This window comes from Ranitomeya variabilis, chromosome 4 (genome assembly GCF_051348905.1).
Source record: "Ranitomeya variabilis isolate aRanVar5 chromosome 4, aRanVar5.hap1, whole genome shotgun sequence".
In the NCBI taxonomy this organism is placed as follows: Eukaryota; Metazoa; Chordata; class Amphibia; order Anura; family Dendrobatidae; genus Ranitomeya; species Ranitomeya variabilis.
The window spans coordinates 443,143,869-443,161,306 of record NC_135235.1 but is presented as its reverse complement, the minus strand read 5'-3'; the positions used below and the strand labels follow the sequence as shown (position 1 = coordinate 443,161,306).

The 17,438-nt window shown below is 43.6% G+C and overlaps 1 protein-coding gene across 1 annotated transcript in view; it reads right to left on the bottom strand.

The window, feature by feature from the left end:
- The window catches only part of LOC143767910 (polycystin-1-like), a 331,505-nt gene that overhangs the window by 3,805 nt on the left and 310,262 nt on the right, over positions 1–17,438 (bottom strand). The window contains exons 44-47 of the mRNA XM_077256430.1: positions 9,588–9,683; positions 2,996–3,167; positions 2,628–2,915; positions 2,392–2,526 (exon numbers count right to left, since the gene is read on the bottom strand). Coding sequence (XP_077112545.1) covers positions 2,392–2,526; positions 2,628–2,915; positions 2,996–3,167; positions 9,588–9,683 — 691 coding nt within the window. The remainder of the gene's footprint in view (positions 1–2,391; positions 2,527–2,627; positions 2,916–2,995; positions 3,168–9,587; positions 9,684–17,438) is intronic.

Below are 17,438 nucleotides of genomic sequence, written 5' to 3'. Positions count from 1 at the left end.
GTGAGTATAGGACTGTTTATTATTTTATTTCTTATTTTTTGACCACTTATATGGTGCCCAGTGCGTGGAGGAGAGTCTCCTCTCCTCCACCCTGGGTACCAACCGCATATAATCTGCTTACTTCCCGCATGGTGTGCACAGCCCCGTGCGGGAAGTAAGCAGATCAATGGACCCCTAGGTGTGCGGAATCCCTGCAATTCCGCATTTTTAATGAACATGTTGCTTTTTTTTCCGCTATGCGATTTTTTCGCGGAAAAAATCGCAACATTTGCACAAAAAATGCGGAATACCCTGTAAATAATAGGAGGCTTATGTAAGCGTTTTTTTTCGCGTTTTTATCACGTTTTTATAGCGAAAAAACGCGAAAAAAACGCTAACAATCCTGAACGTGTGCACATGGCCTTAATTAACTGGAATCTCTCAAGGGTTTTGCAACCCCATCTAAGAGCAACATGATGTAGGGACAGAGACCCTGAAGTATCACTTACTAAGTTGCTTGCTGCAGTTTTAAAAATATCACTGTTTTATCTGCTGCAAATCTACCAGTACTCTGAATGCTGAGCTCTGTATAACTACTTACACAACAGTAATTGGTGACTTTCTATGTACACTGCACATAGCCAGATGGGGCAAGGTGATACACAGCTCATTTATATGGAGGACCCCATGAAAACAGGATTACTAAAACGTCAGTGATAATCTCCTGCTGATAAAACAATGATTTTATCAGTCCTGTGACACGTTGTTGGAATTAGGGTCTCTGTCTCTTTGCTGCTCTTAGATTAGGTGGCAAAAACCTTGTGACAGATTCCCTTTATTCCCTTAACGTCACATGACGGGTATAGTACATCATTATCCGGTGTCAGTTCCTGCATCATGACGTGCCATACCAGTCATGACTTTAAGCTATCACTGTGAAAATATGCAGTGACAGCACCGTGACGGCAGCAGTCACCGTCAGCTGACTGGCACGGCTAGAGATGCGGGGACTCATTTCAGAGGTCCCCGCTTTCTGATTGCTGTGAACAGTCAGTCAATCTGATCTGGTAGCAATTGCTGAAATATGCTGCACGATCACAGTTGAGAGCTTGGAGCATCTGACAGCCAAGCTCCTGCGGCAACAGCCAGGGATGGTGCCCGCACCGCCCCAGCTGATCAACCCTCCAGATGTATCTATAGCGATTTCGGCATTTGGCAGAAACAAAAGTATAATGAGATAAACCTAATGAATATGAACAGGGATCTCTAAGCAACAATAAAAATGTATTATGACAAAAGTTAACACATAGCTATACAATTAAAAACATTTAAAAAGCTCAAAGGCCATGTAATACCTAAGGAGCAACCCATATTAGAGACGCAGTGTACCCTAGTTACTAATTGACACTAATTATGTATACACAAGGAAAATAGATATTGTGTTCATAGAAGTATAGCAAAAAAAATTCTATTGCACCAAAATAACCATGAGCTTATCTAAATATGCCTCAAGGAATAAAGAAACAACAAAAATAATCTGAAATCACAAGCACAATTGGTTAAGTCAAAGTGATGTCAATCCTGAGTTGTGCAGATAAAGTTCACATGTGTAGTTATGATGTCAAATATGGAATAATGAAAAGGATATAACCCATAAGCAGGCATTTGGAAGGTTGTGACAGAGAGTGGGCACCTTTTCTTACCCGCATCGGCACAGGGAGCCGATGGTTGTCATTGCACTCGGAGGTCAAGCAATGGTATGCCAGGTATGGTGGCCTTAGGTATTTTATAGATTTAAAGGGACTCTGTCACCTGAATTTGGAGGGAACAATTTCAGTCATATGGGCGGGGATTTCGGGTGTTTGATTCACCCTTTCCTTACCCGCTGGCTGCATGCTGGCTGCAATATTGGATTGAAGTTCATTCTCTGTCCTCCATAGTACACGCCTGCGCAAGGCAAGATTGCCTTGTGCAGGCATGTACTACGGAGGACAGAGAATGAACTTCAATCCAATATTGCAGCCAGCATGCAGCCAGCGGGTAAGGAAAGGGTGAATCAAACACCCCAAAACCCCGCCCATATGACTCAAAATTGTTCCCTCCAAATTCAGGTGACAGAGTCCCTTTAAATGGAAACCCCAAGGTAAGTGTTTAGCGTCAATGAGGTGACTAGAGTTAGACAAAGCTCATCATTCAGAGGACTAGCAAATAATACAATGATATTATCAAAGTTACAGCAAGCAGCCCAGTATGCGGCACAGCACTAGAATCAAGGTAACTGACCCTATTTTGTACTGCACCTAGATTGAGAAGCATAAATCTAGTGACAAATTCCCCTTAAGTCTGAACTGTGGTCCCACTTTTAAAGACATAGGATATACTGTATCTATTACCTAATGTACTATTACTTACCATACTTACACAATGAATAAGCGCAATGAATAAAATTGTGATAATAAGCAAGCATCCCAATAGATCCTGCTTTAACTTTTGAAATGTCTTTCCAAACACTGACCATCTCCGTACAAATCGCAATTGTAGAGAAACCTTAAAAAAAAAGTAATGATATGTCATTGTCCTCACTTTTTCTATAGTTCATCTGTGTCCTAACCTCCTAGTTGTCATATTATGACCGTAGTGAGCCTCACCTTTAGCATGACAAGAAACAGCAGAAAAGCAGACAGCGCTAGCTGCATCCGTGATAGCATGGCTACATTATACAGGCTGATAAAAGCCCAAGGGTTTTCATGATAACGGTCTATCACATAGTTAGCTAGCCAAGTCCTGGCGAAATGCAGAAATCCAGTAGCTGCAGATGTTAGTCCGGTAATAACTCGTGTCCAATTTGGAAAGTAAGGTGCATTTGCGGTGCAGAAATCTTTTACAGCAGCCAGCTCCAGATATAAGAAACAAAATGCAGAAAGCAGAAAAGTTGACTGTGGAAGACGGAAACAGACTGGTCAACGGCGCTGAAGACGTGAACACAATTCATTAGAACCTAAATGAAGATACTTACAGCCAGTATCATGGGTAGGTTCAGATCATTTCTGATCACTGAGAGGTGGAATGGGAGGATAGTCAGTCTGGTAGGTCCGGTATCATCGTGTGGTGAGAGATTGAGTTGGAGAATAGTGGAGATGTGAAGGCGGACATCTTTATGATACTGGGTTATCTCTACTTCCAAATTGCTAGACAATGAAAGAAGAATTACAAACTCAAAAGCTCCAGTCAATTAATTGTATATTTCATTATTATTTATTTCTAATATTATTTGCTTTTATTTTATCTGATGGGGGGGGGGAAATGTTGTGCTGACTAGATAGATCTTTCAAGAGCTCAAAATCTTCCTCGTAGATATAGATTCTAAAGGGTTTTCCCTACTTCAGTTGTCCCCTTAGTATTGGAAAAGTATGATATTCTGTCCATCAGTCACTTGACTGTAGCAGTCAGTCACTAGCCTGGCTGGGTAGTGCTGGAAATGACAGTATAAGGGGTTCCTCTCTTAGATGATAATATCAAATTGATGGGGTTCCACCACCTGCTATGCGCAGTTCATGCTAGACAGCCCAGAAATTTACAGGAACTGGAGGCTTTTTGCCAAGAAGATTGGGTAGCTTTACCATCTGAGAAAATAAAGAACCTCATCCACAACTACCACAAAAGACTTCAAGCTGTCATTGATGTTAGAGGTAGCAATACATGGTATTAAGAAATGGGGTATGTGAACTTTTGATCAGGGTCATTTGGATGTTTTGGGTTGTCATTATGATTTAAAAAGAGAAAACAGAGTAGTTTCCCAATAAATGGCTTCACCCAACCACTACCCATGAGTGGAGAAAAAGTTTTGGTGTTATCATTTATATTCTTTGAAAAAAGGCCAAGAAAAACAAAATTCTGCCGGGGTATGTAAACTTTTGAGCACAACTGTATATATGCTATATACATTACTACTGTTTACAAGCAAATTATATTGTAAGAAACATCATAAACAGATCAGTGACCGTACCTGCCTGATAGCGGTTTATTAGTGCCTTGTGACAATTTCAGTTCAGGATGCCTGTTGTCCAGAATGTAACAGCCTTAGGCTACTTTCACACTGGCGTCGTCTGGCGGACGTTGCAATGTGTTGTTTTGGAGAAAAAACGCATCCTGCAAAGTTGCCCGCAGGATGTGTTTTTTCTCCATACACTTGCATTAGCGATGCATTGCGACGTATGGCCACACGTCGTGTGACGGATGCGTCGTGTTTTGGCGGACCGTCGGCACAAGAAAAAGTTCCATGTAACTTTTTTTGTGCGTCGTGTCCGCCATTTCCGACCGCGCATGCGAGGCCAGAACTCCACCCCCTTCTCCCCGGACATCACAATGGGGCAGCAGATGCGTTGAAAAACTGTATCTGCTGCCACTGTTGTTCATTTCTTTCACAACGTGCGTCCGTACGTTGGGCCGACGCATTGCAACGGCCCCGTACCAACGCTAGTGTGAAAGTTGCCTTAGAGCATTAAAGGGAATCGGTCAGCAGTTTTTGCTGTGTAATTTGAGGACAGCATGAGGTAGGGATTGAAACACAGAATTCAATGATGTGTCCCATGTGATGCTGTGTACTGTTGTTTACTTATACTGAAGGTTTTATCGCCTTGTGATTATCATTGTCTGGACTACATCAACTACAGCTGCACAAGCATGCTAGTCTGACTCCGCCCCATCTTGTGATAAGCAGCTCAGTGTCATTAGAATGTCTTTAGATTGTAAATACAGAACCTGCTGTGGGCAGCATTAACTTTCTCAGCTCTACTGCATTGCTAAATCTAAAAATTCTCATTGTGTCAGAACCGATGCACCCAGTAAACTAAGTGATACATCATTGGAGTCAGGGTCTCTTTGCCTACATCATGCTGCTCACAGCTATGGTAGCAAAACCATGGTGACAGATTCCCTTTAAGTGATCTTAAAGCAATGATCCAGCTTGTAGAAGAGTAGCAAAAAAGCACTGACCCTTCTGCAATGCTTCTAGTCTTGGTTTACATGCAAACAGCACATAACCAATGCAATAATAATATGCTGTACTACTGACATCACTGCTTAGCAATGGGAAACACAATCCCAGAAGTGCAGCTCTTGACCGCCTTAACTACTGAGGTAACTTCAGCAGTCATGTACGGTCTGCAAGTAAGCAAAGACCAGGAGCATGGCAAGAGAATTAGCGTTGGATCGTTGGATGAGAGAATAGCTGAGTAGTGATGATGTAATTTTACAATATTAGCTGGATAACATCTCTATAGTTCTTCATAAATAGTTCCACAGTTTTCAATCTATAATCCTTCATCTGGCTTTCAAATAGACCATGGAAAAGCCTCTGGACCCTAATAATGCTGGTAAAATCATCTTTGGCCTTAGGCTGCAGAGGCTTCCTGTTTATATAACAAGCTATTCTTCCTGACTCTCCCATATGACTCCTCCATATGACTGTTTTCAATAGGGTGAGGGGAACAAGGACTGCTAGACACCTCTAAAGGTACCTTCACACATAACGATTTCGTTAACGATATCGTTGCAACGTCACACTTTTGGTGACGTAGCAACGATCCCGCTTAACGATCTCGTTATGTGTGACAGCGACCAACGATCAGGCCCCTGCTGGGAGATCGTTGGTCGTAGGGAATGATCAGGACCTTTTTTTGGTCGCTGATCACCCGCTGTCATCGCTGGATTGGCGTGTGTGACGCCGATCCAGCGATGTGTTCACTTGTAACCACGGTAAATATCGGGTTACTAAGTGCAGGGCCGCGCTTAGTAACCCGATATTTACCCTGGTTACCATTGTAAAAGTAAAAAAAAAAAAACAGTACATACTCACATTCCGATGTCTGTCACGTCCCCCGCCGTCAGCTTCCCGCACTGACTGTCAGCGCCGGCCGTAAAGCAAAGCACAGCGGTGACATCACCGCTGTGCTCTGCTTTACGGCCGGCGCTGACACAGTCAGTGCAGGAAGCTGACGGCGGGGGACGTGACAGACATCGGAATGTGAGTATGTACTGTTTTTTTTTTTTTTTTACTTTTACAATGGTAACCAGGGTAAATATCGGGTTACTAAGCGCGGCCCTGCACTAGTAACCCGATGTTTACCCTGGTTACCCGGGTGCTGCAGGGGGACTTCGGCATCGTCGAAGACAGTTTCAACAATGCCGAAGTCATTCCCCTGATCGTTGGTCGCTGGAGAGAGCTGTCTCTGTGACAGCTCCCCAGCGACCACACAACGACTTACCAACGATCACGGTCAGGTCGTATCGCTGGTCGTGATAATTGGTAAGTCGTTTAGTGTAACGGTACCTTAACAGATGTTTATCTCTAGTGGAAAAAACAATGCTTGTTTCTCTGGATATCAAACAACGAACTGAAACACCCCCGTTCACATGAGATAAGAATACCTTCATGTAATGGATATGAGTGAAAAAACAAGAGAAATAGGAGTTTGAATATAAATAAATATAGAAGATGCAATACAAAACTTTTATTGTTTGCAAGTAAAAAACAATTAAGGAACATATACAAAGACAGGCAACAGTACCTCTGTTGACCAAGAAAATGTATCGTAATTGATATGGGCAACCTTAGCATTTCCCTTCCAGTGATATTTCAATAAATTAATTACACTGGGGAACAATTTGAAAAAAAATTTCTGTTGAGTTAGGTTTTTGAGCTGATTTATACTAAAATTGGCATGCTGATTCCAAAAATGTAGTCAGTTTTTTTCTAGCACGTCAAGTTTTTCCTCCACAACTTACCTGCCAGAGAAGCATAATTGCACTGATATCTGTAATAAGACTTGTTATCTGATTACAATTCGACTCATATAGAGCTACGTGGCAACTTGTAAGAGTAGTCACAACTGAGACAGTGTGGTGAGAGGTGTGTGCAGCTCCCAATACGTCATAATTATCAATATCTTTACACAAAAAATTTATCATAGTAGGAATAAATAGGATTTGTGATAGCTTTTCTCTTTACATTGGGCGCTTAGTTGTAATTTATATATCTTTTATGATTTTTTTCTTTGTTAGTTTTCAAAGCTTGTAACTTTCCATCTCAGTGTTTTATTTACATGTGTACATATTTCCTACATATTTGTCATGCCTATTTCTTATATATTTCATTTTTTGTTCATATTTGTACTATTTAAAAAAAAACAACACTTTAAGTACAGTAGTTTACATATTTTTGAGAAGACAAAAATCCTATAGTTCAAAAACTTGACGTGATAGAGAAAAACTGAGATCATTTCTGGATTCAGCATCCAAAAATTAATTAAGAACAGTTATCTGACCTAACTCTTAAAAAATTGTGTTCCCCAGTGTTATTGATGTCTCCCAGCACAAAAAATAACTTCTTCTAGGGGTACTGTAATTTGAGAAGGTGTTTCCAAAAAACATGATTTTTTTCCATGTTAGTTTGCAGATAGCCTCTTCAGAGAGGAAGTGGACTTTAACTCAAGCACCAACGATTGGAAGAAGCAATCGCATAAGTCAATACCATGTACCAAGCCTTATCACGACTTTGAATAAAATCCAAACTAGACACACCATTTGCAGACACGTTTCTGGGTGTTTGCCCTTCATGAATGCCCAGCGTCGGATTGGAGCACCTTGGGCCCACCATAGAAAATCATTCTTGGGGCCCACTATATAGCTACATAGAAATAAATACAAGACCACCAATTGTGTGGTAAAACACGCTAATATCCGAGTATAATATAAGGTAGTTCACCTTAATTATGTAGCAGGGGTTGGGGTAGCCCCCTCATAGAATATAAAGTAGCCCCCTCATAGAATTTAATGTAATCTCCTCATAGAATATAATGTAGCCTCCCTCATGGAATATAATGCAGCCCCCACGAAGAATATAATGCAGCACCCCACAAAATATAATGCAACCGCCACATAGAATATAATGCGACACCCCACAAAATATAATGCAACCCCCACATAGAATATAATGCAACACCCCACAAAATATAATGCAGCCCCCCATAGAATATACTGCTGCCCACTCATAGGGCATAATGCAGCCCCCCATATAGTATGATGTAGCCCCAGAATATAATGTAGCCCCCTGAGAGAATAATGCAGCCCCCACACAGAATATAATGTATCCCCCCACAGAATATAATGTAGCCCCCTCATAAAGTATAAAGCAGCACCCTCATATAGTATAATACAGTCCCCCTCATAGGGTATAATGCTGCCCCCTCAACCTCCTTCATTGTCCTCATCACCTCCTCCATTATTGCCTTCTCACCCCCACCCTATCATTACCCATTCCACCACCTCCATTATTGCCTCCTCCCCTCCACCATTGTCCTTTCCACCACTACCATCATTGTCCTTTCCACCACAACCATCATTGCTTTCTCCCCCACTACTCCCATCATTGCCCATTCCAACACCTCCATCATTGCCTCCTCTCACCCCCACCATCATTTCCTTTCCACAACAATCATTGCCTCCCCACCACCACCAGCGTCATTACCCTTTCCACCACAACCATCATTGCCTTCTCCCCCACCACCCCATCATTGCCCATTTCACCACCTCCATCATTGCCTGCTCCCCCACCACCAACATTGCCTTCTCCTCCACCACCCCATCACTGCTCTCTCCATCACACACATCATTGCCGATCTCCAATACACACACACACAGCACCACACACACACACACACACACAGCACCGCACCACTTTCTCTCACACACACGCACACAAAGCACCACACCACATACACACACGCACGCAGGCAGACAGACACACACGGCACCACTCACCTCTCCACACGTTCCCTGCAGCACAACCCGGAAGCATCTTCGTCGCCGTCAGCTTTCTCTCTGAAACAGCGCTCTGAATGATGACGTCATCCAGCTGCACTGTGTCACACAGGAAGTGCCTAGAAGGAAGCAGGACAGCATTGGATCACTGCAGCTCCGCTCAGGGTTAGCCGCCCTGCAGGGGCCCGCCTCTGGGGCCCGATGCAGCCACACCGGCTTTACATGCGGGCAGTGTTAGTCTCAGCCTGGGGCTAACACTGCCCGTTATTAAAGTGAAATGGTATTCACTCCTCTCCACGTCCATGCGGGCGTGGGGAAGCGTGAATATTCATTTCTCTTTAGCAGGAGGGACAGGATCCTGCCTCCAGCTGCTGCTCCGCAGGCACTGGGCTGGCCCCCCTGACTCAGGATCCCCATAGCTGCTTGGAGTGTTGCTATTAACGACACGCCACTGGCTGGGGCCCCTGGAGCAGTGGTGGCCCTAAGAAGATGCTGGCCAGTATGCCAGCAGGTGTCAGTGCCTGGGCCCACCGGAGAATCCTAGGGTTTTCTGGTGGGCCAGTACAACCCTGTCAATGCCAATCATTTCTTATCCTGTGTCATGTAAAGTTCATTGATATTGTCTTATAATATTGCTACATCCAATAAGTGGTACTAGAGTGCAAGTCCTCTTCTCTGAAGGTTATTTGCATATTTAAATTCCCAGAGGATCACTGAATGGCCTAGAAGTCTAACCTATACCAGCTTGGCACACTCCACAAGGAGAAATGTTCCATGTTAGAACATACCTTTTATTAATCCAGCTTACGTTCTTCAGGGTTTGGATGATTTCCGTAGTATTTTTTATTGTGTTGCCAAGTAATTGGCATGGACCCTCCATGCATCTAGAAGTTGTAGTGCATAATAAATTAGCATACAAGATATAGACTAGAAGATCGAGCATCAGATTGTACACATATGCGAGCTCAGTTAAGAAAACAGCAATTTTATCAAAGGTGTATCCGTGCATGATAATGGAGTATTACAGTGATACGCCATAACCTTATGATCAATCCATGAGGGTTAATGTGGGAGGAAAAAATTTACATTTTAATTTTTCCCACAAAAATGTTCATTAGCCCCAAATTTTGCATTCATATAAGGGTAACAGGCGAAAGTAAACCATATAATTTATTGGGCAATTTCTCCTGAGTATGCCAATACCCCATATGTGTTTGTGCACAGCAGGGCTCGGAATTGAAGGTGTGCCATTTGACTTTTGGAGTGCAAAATTTTCTGGCATAGATAGTGTACACCCTGTTACGTTTGCAGAGCCCCTGATTTGCCTCAACAGTGGAAACCCCCAAGTAACCTTATTTTGGAAACTACACCCCTCAAGGACTTCATCTAGATGTGTGATGAGCACTTTGAACTCACAGGTGCTTCACAAAATTTTATAATGTTGAACAGTGAAAATAAAAAATACATTTTTCCCACAAAAATGTTGCTTTTGCCCCAAATATTTCATTTTCACAAGGGCAGCAAGAGAAAATGGACCATACAATTTGTTGTGCAATTTCTTCTGAGTTCACCGATACACTGCATATGTGGTGGAAAACTACTGTTTGGGTGCACAGCAAGGCTTGGAATGGAAGGAGGTCCATTTGAATTTTGGAGTGCAAAATTGGCTGGAATAGATTGCGGATGCCATGTCATTTTGAAGAGCCCCTGACATGGCAAAACAGCAGAAACCCCCACAAGTGACCACATTTTGGAAACTATACCTCTTGAGAAATTCATTTAGTGGTGTAGTGAGCATTTTTTAACCCTCAGGCGATTCACAGAATTGTATAACATTGGGCTCAGTTAATGGAAAATTAATTTTTTTTTCCCCTAAAATGTTAATTTGTCCCCAAGTTTGCAATTTTCAAAAGGGATAACAGAAGAAAATGGAGAATAAAATATGTTACCCAATTTCTCCTGAGTATACCAATACTTCATATGTGGTCAAAGACTAATTTTGAGGCACAGAAGGAGAGTCATTTTGGTGGAAAGATTTAAGGGTGCCATGTCACATTGGCAGAGCCCCTGAGGTGCCAGACTAGCAGAACCCCACATAAGCAACCTAATTTTAGAAACTACACCTCTCAATGACTTCATTTTGAGGTGCAGTGGTCATATTGACACTATATGTATGTCACAGAATTTAATACCAGTTGGCGGTGAAAAAATAATAATTACATGTTTACCACAAAAATTTTGTTTTAGCCCCATATTTTATATTGTCACATGGGGAAATGGGGAAAAATGGCAACAAAATGTGTCAGAACTTCTGCTGAACGTTGCAATACCCAATATGTGCCCATATCTTGGAATAATTCTTATTATTGTCTATATTGTATCAAATACTATTTACTACTGTATAATAGTGAATGAGCTTCTGTCTACAACAATAGTGTTATATTACCAGTAAAGCACTGTTAACAAACAAAAAAAAGCAAGAAGTTGCTGTTCACTGTGTTTGTAGCCTCAATGATAGTATGGCACTAGCCCAGGATGACAAGAAGCAATGAAACTACCAGAATGCTTGTGCACCAGTGGCTCAATGCCGTAACATACCTGGTCACCCTGGATCACTCCCGGGGAAGGAGGAAGGCCTTCCATGTGAACATGATGAAGACACATCATGAGAGGGAGGCCTGTGCTCTCCCTGTATACAACCTGCTAGAAGAGGGATAGGCGGAGACCCTCCTGGCTATACTTGCAAATGCTAGGGTGGGTAGGACCATCGAGGATGTGGAGGTGTTCAATCAGCTCTTGCAGGACCAACGGTCTCAGCTGTGTGCAACCCTACAACCCTTCTGGGTGTTGTTAAGCAAAAAGGCCAGAAGGCCAGAGTCAGCCGTCCTTCACGTGGACATCGGGGATGACCTTCCAATCCAACATTCAGCATATATGGTCTCCCTGGAGGTGCAGCAGCACATGTGCCAGGAGACTGATGAGATGCTGAAGCTGGGGGTCACTCAAGCATTTAGCAGCACTTGGGCCTCGTCTGTAGTCCTCATCCCAAAGAAGGACTGAACATCCCGATTCTGTGTGGGGTATAGGGGGCTCAACGCTGTCACGGTAACCGATGCGTACCGAATGCCTTGCATCGAAGACCTGATCGACCAGTTGATCGGCGCCAAGTACCTGGCCATCATAGATCTGAGCTGGGGATATTGGCAGATTCCCCTGACCTGTGAGGTGCGGGAATGCTATGCCTTTATCAACCTATTCGGACAGTACGAGTTCACTGTGATGTAGTTAGGCATAAAGAAAGCACATGCCACTTTCTAGCAGATGGTCAACATGTTGCTCAAGGGACTACCTGGGAGGATTACCTAGAGCATCTAATGTAGGTGCTCCTGTGGATCTGCCAGGCAGGCTTGACCATAAAGCCGAAAGAGTGCCAGCTGGGTCTGGGATAGATCCACTACATGGGGCACCGGGTAGGTGTAAGGGCTCTGAAATCAAAGCCTGGGACAAAAAGTGGATGCCATCACTTCCTGGCCCTCCCTCAGGACCAAGAAACAGGTGATGTCCTTCCTGCGCACCGCTGGATACTATAGGAGGTTCGTTCCCCACCATAGCAGCCTGGCAAAGCCCCTGACGGACCTCACTGAGAAGAAACTGTCCTCTGCAGTAGATTGTACAAATGACTAAGACTACCTTCCAGGCACTGAAGACTGCCCTTTCCTGCTTCCCGGTACTACAAGAGAAACTGACTTATATGGCCGTTTCTATCTAGTACCAGTGACTTTGTCCTTGGTGAAAATGGAAATCACTCACTTGACCAACTCATGCAAATATTAAATGAAGGAGATAAAATAGAATAAAAATATTGTCCTTTATTAGTGCATCATAAAAACAAGCTGACGCTTTTCAGTCAATACTGCCCTTAGTCATAGCCTGAAGCGCGTCAGCTTGTTTTTATGATGCACTAATAAAGCACAAGATTTTTATTCTATTTCATCTCCTCCATTCAATATTTGCATGAGCTGAACAAGTGAGTGATTTGCATTTTCACATGGGAGTCGGCCGGCAGGAACTTGATGGTGATCCATGCTCTGCACATGTCTATTGAGAATTGGATTCTAATACCTCTGGTTGGGTGAGCTTATGAAATCCTAGTATTTGCAAGTTTTTCTTTGGTGCTGTGCTCAGCCAGGTCGACTCTGTGGGTCAGGAACACCCCATTTTGTATCTGAGCTGGAAGCTTCTGCCAAGGGAGGTGGCCTACCCCACGATGGAGAAGGAATGTCTGGCAGTGATGTGGGCCCTGCAGCGTCTGCAGCCCTCCTTGCACTGGTGCCACTTCACTATGGAAACAGATCACAAACCCCATTGCTGGTTACACACCGTATCTGGAACGAATGGGAGGTTGCTGTGCTGAGGCCTTGTGCTTCAGCAGTACCACTTCGCCGTTTGTCACAAGAAGGGCCATGACCAGGGTAATGCGAACGGATTATCCAGGAGAGAGGGGATGCACACAGACGTGTTACATTGTTTTTTTCCTTTGCTGACATCTACTGGCCATTGTTATTATATGTTTTCATGTTCTAAAGCTGTAATTCCCACAATGCCTCTCTCTCTGTAACTCCTCCTATCTTGTTTCCTCACATCCTTTCTTGTGGTCAATGCCATCTTGCAGCATGTGCATCAGGACTGAAGAGAGGTTTCTCCTGTTACCTCTACCCTCCACACTCCATGTACTACCTCATCTTCATCCCTTCATCTTTCCTGTCATCTCATCAAGGTACAGTGAATAAAATTTGCTTAAATTCACCGCTGCATCATCATTCTCGGACTAACAACTTGCAGCTGGTCAAGCATAGGAAGAAAAGGGTAGCAAGTAACATTATCTGCATTTGCTTGTACAGAGATCTGTGCTCACATCCCTCAGACACATCTTACATAGTGCATCAAAGGCAGAATAGTGCCCTTGGGGCGATTACATATGCAATTTAACCTTGGGCTGCTCTTTAATCTCGACCCACGAATCCACACGTCCGTGTTCTTGGTTTAAATTCACATGCTACTGGGGCTGGTTTCTGGCCCAAAATAACCCCATTATCAGACCTGGTTTATATGTAACAAGGAACTGGTGGCAATGTCCAAACAAAAACAGTTAAACCACACCCCACAATAAAGCCATATCCTTCAAGGACAAAAAGCACATGTCAAAACCAGGGAGTCCATCCTAGAGCGTATTCCATGTAAAAAAAAAGATCAAAAAGACAGCACCTCACAAAATGATGATAGATCAATCTTACATTTTATTCTGCCCCTTGTGGCGACGTTTCGGTCAGGAGACTTGAAATTTTATCAAAAATGTTCAAGTTTTTGTTCAGTGGTAGGATTAAAAAGCGTAGATATTTGTGAAGTATTTCTTTTTACAGTGTTTACTGAAGGGGTTAACTAATGGACAGTTTTATAGGTCAGGTTGTTCTGGACGCGGCAATAGCAAATATGTGTACTTAATTTGTTTATTTTTGTTTTTACATACAGTACAGACCAAAAGTTTGGACACACCTTCTCAGTTAAAGATTTTTCTGTATTTTCATGATTATGAAAATTGTACATTCACACTGAAGGCATCAAAACGATGAATTAACACATGTGGAATTATATACTTAACAAAAACTCCTTCTAAATTGTTGGAAGACCATTCCCGGTGACTACCTCTTGAACCTCATCAAGAGAATGTCAAGAGTGTGCAAAGCAGTCATCAAAGCAAAAGGTGGCTACTTTGAAGAACCTAGAATATAAGACATAATTTCAGTTGTTTCACACTTTTTTGTTAAGTATATAATTCCACATTTGTTAATTCATAGTTTTGATGCCTTCAGTGTGAATGTACAATTTTCATAGTCATGAAAATACAGAAACATTTTTGAATGAAAAGGTGTGTCCTGTTATGACCCCAATGGCAGGGGGTCTCAGAGACAATAGCGAAGTCTGCAAACATAAAACCCAGCTCATAGGGCAGTGGTAACTGGGCTGACCATATACCTGAACCTAGCACACAAATAACAGCAGCCGGGGAACGTACCTACGTTGATTCTAGAAGTCTCGCGCCAGCCGGAGAACTAACTAACCCTAGCAGGGAAAAGAAAGACCTTTCTTGCCTCCAGAGGAAATACCCCAAAAAGTTGGATAGAAGCCCCCAACAAATAATAACGGTGAGGTAAGAAGAAAAGACAAACGCAAGAAATGAACTAGGTTTTAGCAAAGAGAGGCCCGCTAACTAATAGCAGAATATAGGAAGATGACTTATATGGTCAGCAAAAACCCTCACAAAAACTCCACGCGGAATATTCAAGAACCCCTGAACCGTCTAACGGCACGGGGGGATAACATCCGCCCCTTAGAGCTTCCAGCAATATAAGGAATCACATTTAGTACAAGCTGGACCTAAAATAAGAGCACAGAAAATAACCAAAAACAAGAAAGCAGACTTAGCTTAATTTTGCAAAGAACCAGGACCAGCAGATAGGAGCAAACAGAAGGATCTGATTACAACGATGCCAGGCACCAGACTGAAAATCCAGGAAGTTCAAATAGCTACACCCCTGGACTAACGAGGCCAGGTGGGTACCAAGCAAGGGAAGGAAAATCAAAGTGTCATATCACTAGTGACCACAAGAGGGAGCCAAAAAGTCTAATTCACAACAGTGTCCAAACTTTTGGTCTGTACTGTAAATATATGTATCTATTGGGTCAATATTATTTCTTGTTCCTTATTTTTGTGATTTTTTTTAAATACTTTTACAATTTTAAAAAACGTTTTTTTTTTATTTTACTTTGTCCGAGGACAGAACATCAACTTTCCTTGTCCTGATCACAGATACTTTTGCATTGCAGGATGTTAGATCAGGCAATCGTGCACAGGGAGGAGGCATGTCAGCTCCTGCCCTGAGCAGGAGCTTACAGGTCACCGTACCTGGGTGACCCCATGGCCATCTTTCGGGTTGGGTTCAGCATGGAGATGATAGGAACATCCCAATCGTAATTGTGTGGTGCCGATTGGAGCAGAGAGGGAGCTCCCTCTTTCTGTTATGCTGATCGATGTCACTATTGACAGTGGTGTCAGAGGGGATAAACGCCCACGATTGGCACTAGCACCGACCATGGGCATTGCTGCAGGGTGTCAGCTTTCATATATCGCTGACACCCACTTTTGATCATGCCGGCAATCGAACCAAATCGGCCGCATGCACATCAGAGGCGACCACCCAGGAATTATCCTCCTGACCATAGCCCTTCCACTTGACCAGATACTGAAGCCTCCGCCTGGAGAGACGAGAATCCAAGATCTTTTCCACCACGTACTCCAACTCGCCCCCAACCAACACCGGAGCAGGAGGCTCAACAGAAGGAACCACAGGCACAACGTACCGCCGCAACAAAGACCTATGGAACACGTTGTGAATGGCAAACGACACAGGAAGTTCCAAGCGAAAGGACACTGGATTAAGAATTTCCAAAATCTTATAAGGACCGGTGAAGCGAGGCTTAAATTTAGGAGAGGAGACCTTCATAGGAACAAAGCGAGAAGACAGCCACACCAAATCCCCAACGCGAAGTCGGGGACCCACACCGCGGCGGCGGTTGGCAAAACGCTGAGCCTTCTCCTGTGACAACTTCAAGTTGTCCACCACATGATCCCAAATCCGCTGCAACCTATCCACCACAGAATCCACCCCAGGACAGTCAGACGGCTCCACATGTCCCGAGGAAAAACGAGGGTGGAAACCAGAGTTGCAGAAAAATGGCGAAACCAAGGTAGCGGAACTAGCCCGATTATTAAGGGCAAACTCAGCCAACGGCAAGAAGGTCACCCAATCATCCTGATCTGCAGAAACAAAACATCTCAAATAAGCCTCTAGAGTCTGATTTGTTCGCTCAGTTTGGCCATTAGTCTGAGGATGAAAGGCAGATGAAAACGACAAATCAATGCCCATCTTAGCACAAAAGGATCGCCAGAACCTGGAAACAAACTGGGATCCTCTGTCAGACACGATATTCTCAGGAATGCCGTGCAAACGAACCACATTCTGAAAGAATAACGGAACCAGATCAGAAGAGGAAGGCAGCTTAGGCAAGGGCACCAAATGGACCATCTTGGAAAAGCGATCACATACCACCCAGATGACAGACATGCCCCGAGACACTGGAAGATCAGAAATGAAATCCATGGAAATGTGTGTCCAAGGCCTCTTCGGGACAGGCAAGGGCAAAAGCAACCCGCTGGCACGAGAACAGCAAGGCTTAGCCCGAGCACAAGTCCCACAGGACTGCACAAATGACCGCACATCCCGTGACAAGGAAGGCCACCAAAAGGACCTAGCCACCAAATCTCTGGTGCCAAAAATACCCGGATGCCCTGACAACACCGAGGAGTGAACCTCGGAAATGACTCTACTGGTCCATTTATCAGGAACAAACAGTCTGTCAGGTGGACAAGAGTCAGGTCTATCAGCCTGAAATCTCTGCAACACACGTCGCAAATCCGGAGAAATGGCCGACAAAATTACACCCTCTTTAAGAATACCAACTGGCTCTGAGGCTCCAGGAGAGTCAGGCACAAAGCTCCTAGAAAGAGCATCAGCCTTAAC